General features: G+C 45.1%; 1 protein-coding gene across 2 annotated transcripts in view; it reads left to right on the top strand.

Annotated features, from left to right (window-relative positions):
* Positions 1 to 6,886, top strand: part of mgarpa (mitochondria localized glutamic acid rich protein a) — a 37,139-nt gene that overhangs the window by 4,868 nt on the left and 25,385 nt on the right. For both annotated transcript variants that reach the window (XM_043674100.1, XM_043674099.1), the window contains exons 2-3: positions 3,095 to 3,198; positions 5,003 to 5,108. In XM_043674100.1, the coding sequence (XP_043530035.1) occupies positions 3,095 to 3,198; positions 5,003 to 5,108 (210 nt within the window). The remainder of the gene's footprint in view (positions 1 to 3,094; positions 3,199 to 5,002; positions 5,109 to 6,886) is intronic.

Genomic DNA, 6,886 nt, shown 5'->3' with positions numbered 1-6,886 from the left:
CCCCACCCTCCTCTAGCTTATCTCTCCACGCTTCAGGCTCTCTGCCTTTATTCCTGATGAAGGGCTTTTGCCCGAAACGTCGATTTTGCTGCTCGTCGGATGCTGCCTGAATTGCTGTGCTTTTCCAGCACCACTGATCCAGAATCTGGTTTCCAGCATCTGCAGTCATTGTTTTTACCTCCTCTCTTTCCTGCTGCTAGACCCTCTCTTTCCTCCTACTAGATCCTCTCTTTCCTGCTGCTAAACCCTCTCTTTCCTGCTGCCAGACCCTCTCTTTCCTGCTGCTAGACCCTCTCTTTCCTCCTACTAGACACTCTCTTTTCTCCTACTAGACACTCTCTTTCCTGCTGCTAGACCCTCTCTTTTCTGCTGCTAGACCCTCTCTTTCCTCCTACTAGACCCTCACCTTCCTGCTGCTAGATCCTCTTTCCTGCTACTAGACCTCTCTTTTCTGCTACTAGACCCTCTCTTTCCTGCAGCTAGACTCTCTCCTGCTGCTAGACCCTCTCTTTCCTGCTGCTAGACCCTCTCTTTCCTGCTGATAGACCCTCTCTTTCCTGCTGCTAGATCCACTCTCCTGCTGCTAGACCCTCACTTTCCTGCTGCTAGATCCTCTTTCCTGCTGCTAGATCCTCTCTTTCCTGCTGCTAGACCCTCTCTTTCCTGCTGCTAGACCCTCTCTTTCCTGCTGCCCGACCTTCACTTTCCTGCTGCTAGATCCTCTCTTTCCTCCTACTAGATCCTCTCTTTCCTACTGCTAAACCCTCTCTTTCCTCCTACTAGATCCTCTCTTTCCTGCTGCTAGATCTCTCTTTCCTGATGCTAAACCCTCTCTTTCCTCCTACTAGACCCTCACCTTCCTGCTGCTAGATCCTCTTTCCTGCTGCTAGACCCTCTCTTTCCTGCTGCTAGACCCTCTCTTTCCTGCTGCCAGACCCTCACCTTCCTCCTACTAGACCCTCACCTTCCTGCTGCGACCCTCACCTTCCTGCTGCTAGACCCTCTCTTTCCTGCTGCTAGACCCTCTCTTTCCTGCTGCTAGACCCTCTCTTTCCTGCTGCCAGACCCTCACCTTCCTCCTACTAGACCCTCACCTTCCTGCTGCTAGATCCTCTTTCCTGCTGCTAGACCCTCTCTTTCCTGCTGCTAGACCCTCTCTTTCCTCCTACTAGACCCTCTCATTCCTGCTGCTAGATCCTATCTTTCCTGCTGCTAGACACTCTCTTTCCTGCTGCTAGTTTTATGCTTTCCTGGTGCCAGTCTCACACTCACCACTAGCCGGTCTCTTGCATTCCTGCTGCCGCCCTCACTGTTTTCCATTGCCAGACCCATTTATCCCTGCTACCATACTTGTTCTTTCCTGCATCTATTCTCTCAAATTCCCACTGTTAGCCTCTTGCTTTCCCACTGCCAGTCCTATTTATTCCTATTTCTGGTCAGGCTGTTCTCCACAGTTCATCAATCTGCTCACCCTGAATATCAGGAGTTTGACTATCAGAAGTTAAGAGATATTTGTAGCTCAAAGTCACTTCTCATCATTTGAGTATCTGTGGCTGTTCCAGCTTCTGGGTCTTGCTGAGTTTGTGGAAATGCTACGTGTTTGGAGGAGTTGATTTCAATTGGTGTGATCTACATGAAGTGGAACTGAATGTGAGGAAGACATTGATTCCAACTGTAAGACCCTGACCACATGACTTACTCCCAATCAACAGGCCTTTCGTTGCAGTCACCCTTGGGCTGCAGCATCAGATGGAGAGGGTACAGAGACAACAAAGAAGACAAGCTGCTTATAGAAGCTGTAAGATAGGCTGAAGGGCTCTCTGAATTGGCCTGATTCACCTCAGGGCTGCCAGAAACCATGCATTCAGCTACAACAATTCACTATGGGGTGAACAGCTGCCATTCGCACTGCAGAGCAAACCAAGGATGGCATTGCCAGAGGCAGTGAAGGTGACTTTAATTCTCCATTTCTCCATGACGAGATGTTTTCAAACTGATGACATAGCTAACAATTCTTTGTGTTGCATTTGGGCATCAGGCTCTGTACAACAAGACTTAATTGTTCTGGAGGAGCATGCATTTGTGTGACTTTGTGGAGTTTTTCACACCGCAGGCTGTCATCACAGCATATATAGCTTAGGAGATGTTGCATCTAATGGTAACGACTGAAACTGCAAAGCTTATCACTCAGTCACTGTGCAGTTGGTGCTGACCATGGCTGGCACTTTTTCTGGTAAATACCTGTCACCTTGGATGCAGTCATAATGCAATTATTCTGATCCAGCCTGCTGCTCCACTAATCTGATGGTGGCTGTTTGACAACAGGGCTATCTACTCTGTTTCTGGCCGAGGACCTCAGCCTGCAGTTCTGTTATAAAACTATGCATGGTCAGTGTTCAGGTAATGAAGACCATGCATTATGAATCTCTGTTAAATATATAATAACAAACAATATCTGATATACATGTTGGGAATATACATATAGAGTGGGCGGCACAGTGGTAGTGGGCGGCATGGTGACACAGTGGTTAGCACTGCTGCCTCACAGCACCAGAGACCCAGGTTCAATTCCCGCCTCAGGCAACTGTCTGTGTGGAATTTGCACATTCTCCCCATGTCTGCGTGTGTTTCCTCCAGGTGCTCCGGTTTCCTCCCACAGTCCAAAGATGTGCAGGTTAGGTGAATTGGCCATGCTACATTCCCCATAGTGTAAGGTGAAGGGGTAAATGTAGGGGAATGGGACACCTAACACTACGGGCAATTTAGCATGGCCAATTCACCTAACCTGCACATCTTTTGGACTGTGGGAGGAAACCGGAGCACCCGGAGGAAACCCACGCAGACACGGGGAGAATATGCAAACTCCACACAGACAGTCGCCCAAGGTGGGAATTGAACCCTGGTCTCTGGAGCTGTGAAGCAGCAGTGCTAACCACTGTGCCACCATGCCGCCCACAAATCTAATATAGAAATGCCAGCGTTTGTGATTTTTGATCATTTTTAGCCAAATTGTCCCATCACTTTGACATCAATGATGAGGTCTAAATTCAGCTGTATCTGGTTCTTACACTGATGACTTTGCATTCCTTTGCAGCATCCATTCGCCAGATGTCTTCTCATGGTCCTCCAGGATCATCAAGTGAGAGCATGCTGTACACACTAATGGTCGGTGCTGTGATTGCAGGATCAAGTGTTTATGTAAGACTGTTTCATTAACTATATTTCCATATAAATGACCTATAAGAGTATGGTTTTCTACTTTTAACATGAGGTCATCCTTCTTCCTGAGCTGCAAGTTGTGTGTTTAGGATAGAAATGCATTATTGATCTAATGTGCCTCCTGACTCGCTGAAGTCATGTGACCTCTACCAAGAACTATTGACTGCAGGTACCCACCTTAACAGCCATTTCACTAAAGACATGTTAAAAGCCAGACTGTTGCCCTGTGAGTTCATTGTTTGGTGCCCAAGTGGAGCTGAGATTGACTGTTCAAGCACTGTCGAGAAGTACAACTATTAAAAGATGAACACAGAAGTGCTCAGAGTTGCTGAATTCTGCTAAAAACCACTGAAAAGGAACTAAAAAGCAGCCTACAGTGAAGTCAGTAGGTAGGGCACAATGGCTGCAAATGTTACTGAACCAGGGCTGGTGGAAATGGAAGGTGTAATAAAAAGAACTTTCTACTCAGTGGCAAATCTACAAGTTTGTAACAGATTTAATTAACAAGGCAGAGAAAGGACGAGTAGCTGTGCTTGTACCACTGTTGAGGAGAGATTGTTTCAAAGTGTATCCCACGTTAAATCTCTCTGAAGACAGAGAAAAAAAACTGCAGTAATACGCAAACCTTGAGACATGTGAATGTAAATCATGAATGAATGTGTTCAGTAGTAGGGCCCAAGTTGACAAGATAATCAGTTCCTGCGAGATTGAAGTCGTCTACTCACAGCTTCGTCCTGGATGTCATCTGTCATCATTGCTGTTTAACTTGCTTAGCTTGATACACATGACAAGCACAGCACTGACTGATGTGGTCCTTGATCTTATTGCTTATGTTGAGCCAGTGGGCTTCTTCTTTAGTCCTTCTCAGACTTGACTTCTTGGTTACTTGTATCAATGTACTTTAGCATCTTTCCTTTAAACTGCTTTGGAATAATGCCTCTGTTTCCTTTGTACAATATGCCATCCTGGGCTGTCCATTCACCTCTCATGAGCAATATGCTCTGGTGACCATAGGAGTGTCCTTGATGCCTTTAGTCCATCCACTCATCACTATCTCTTGTAGAGTTTAAGCATTTCATCTTGTTGCGTAGTTCACTTGTCTATTATGATCCAAGTCTCTGCTGAATTGGTGACTTTGAGCATGTGTAGCATTATGGATTCACAAACAAGATTCTCTGTGCACCAAACGCTGCATTGTTCTTTGGGTGTAGAGCGATGGTGTATTGCTCCCAATTGAAAGAGAAATTTAGAGATTATTGACTTGAAACACACTCTGAAATGTCCAAATAGGCAGTTTAGATTCCCTACAGTGTGGGAATAAGCCCTTTGGCCCAACAAGTCCACACCAACCCTCTGAAGTCCACACCACCCTGACTCATTTCCCTACATTTATCCCTGACGTATGCACCTAACACTATGGGCAATTTAGCATGGCCAATTCACCTCACCTGCACAATGTTTGGACCATGGGAGGAAACTGGAGCACCCGGAGAAAACCTACGCAGACTCAGAGAGAATGTACAAACTCCACACAGATAGTTGCCCGAGGCGGGAATTGAACCTGGGTCCCTGGCACTGTGAGGCAGCAATGCTAACCACTGAGCCTTTGTTACAGAGAAATGCTAGAAAGGACCCACTTGCAGATTAACTTTCTGGTCTCCCAGCAGGGTGTGGTGGTATGGGCTGAGAGCACCCAAAGAGGACGGAAATAAATGACTTCCATTAGAATGATATGTTAATGCATTTCAAAATATTTATTTAATATTGTCTTATGTTAATGTAGACATATAAAGTTCTCCACAAGGACAAAGCCAGGTACAATGAGAGAGTTGCGGAGATAATGGGACGCCCAAAGGGTGAATGGACAGCAAAGGAATGGCAACCAAAGCGTAAGTTACTTTCTTATTTTCAGAATCCTCGACCTCTTCAGGTCTTTATGTACTTGGTGCACTGGTCACAACTTCAGTTTGTTGTCAGTAATTGTATCTATTACTTGGCACATGGGGATTGGAGCAATTTAGTGTTACTTACACATTTGGTTGGTATGACAGGTCTAAGATATAGGTAAAAGCAAGGACTGCAGATGCTGGAAACCAGAGTCTAGATTAGAGTGGTGCTGGAAAAGCACAGCAGATCAGGCAGCATCCGAGGAGCAGGAAAATCGATGTTTCGGGCAAAAGCCCTTCATCAGGAATAGAGGTAGGGTGCCTGCAGAGTGGAAGATATAGTGTCAGATTAAACATGAATGATCTAATGTTTTGTTTACAAAAAGTAAAACTTCAAAGAATTGCATGTGAGATTAGGTTTCTCTTCAGCTGTAGCCTATACAAAGGAAAGAAAGAAAGGAAATGAGAAAGCTGTTATGCTCATAGATTGCCCTTACAATAGATTAAGGACCTAAGTACTCTGAGTCAGGGTAATACTTACACCAGAAAGAGGCAGGTAAAGAGAAATTCAGTCTTAGCTCCTAGAACACTGCTGTAGGGTGACAAACTACTTTTCCATCTATAAAAAAAAGCAACTTATGTTTGTGTTCAGTCTCTAACATAGTAGAACATCCCAAGGTACTCGACACAAGTGTTATCAAACACAATTTGACACTGTATCACGTTAAGGGATGTCATAAGGGCACTGCTGACTCACAATGCCAGGGAACCAGGTTCGACTCCTGCCTCGGCATCTATCTTTGTAGAATTTGCACATTTTCTCTGTGTCTGCGTAGGTATCCTCCAGGTGCTCTGGTTTCCTACCACAGTCCAAAGATGTGCAGGTTAGATAAATTAGTCAGGGGTAAATGTAGAGTAATAGGGTAGGGAAATGGGTCTGGTGGTTACTCTTCGGAGGGTCAGTGTGGATTGGTTGGGCTAAAGGGCCTGTTTCCCCCACCCTGTGGGGACTCTATGGATAACAGAGAAGAGAGAGAGAGACAGAACCTGCACAGTTACTGCCATTGCTGTTTGAATTTGTGTGTTGCTGGGACATCGGAGTGCATCTGGGAAAATTAACAAACAGTGCAATTCACAACTAATCTTGGAGGAACTGTTGGGCGAAGTTCACAGCACAGAATCAGATAAGTTAATTGTTGTTTTAAGTCTGTCCAAGAGAAAGGCTGCAGTAGTGAGTATAGTGGATTCTTTCTTGATTATATGTTTTTGGAAATAAGTCTCTTGATTAAACTTAAAATATAAGCCATAGCTATTAATTTAACCGAGGACAGTGTTTGTAGAGGAGTAAGTTTGTAGAGGTGTTATTTTCTATGTCGGTAGATTGTGAAGGAGCAAAAATGGCCTTTGCAGTGATATGTACTTCTTGTCAGACGTGGGAGTTTGAAGAGAGTTTAAGGGTTACTGTGGATTATATCTTCCATAAATGCTGTTGGATGCGAATCTTATCAGATCGAGTGGATCGGTTGGAGAGACAGATAGAAGCGATGAGGAATTTGCAACAGCAACAGTATGTGATGGATGGCAGTTATAGAAAGGGGGGAAAGTCTCAGATACAGTCACTTAGATGGGTTAACCCCAGGAAGGGTGAGAGAGGTAGCTGGCTGGTGCAGGAGTCTTTTGTGGATATACCCATTTCAAACAGGTATGCTGTTTTGGAAAATGTAGGGGGTGATGGATTCTCAGAGGAACGTAGCACGAACAGCCAAGTTTCTGGTATTGAG

Source organism: Chiloscyllium plagiosum, chromosome 32 (assembly GCF_004010195.1).
Source record: "Chiloscyllium plagiosum isolate BGI_BamShark_2017 chromosome 32, ASM401019v2, whole genome shotgun sequence".
NCBI lineage: Eukaryota > Metazoa > Chordata > Chondrichthyes > Orectolobiformes > Hemiscylliidae > Chiloscyllium > Chiloscyllium plagiosum.
This window is presented reverse-complemented; position numbering and strand designations above follow the sequence as displayed.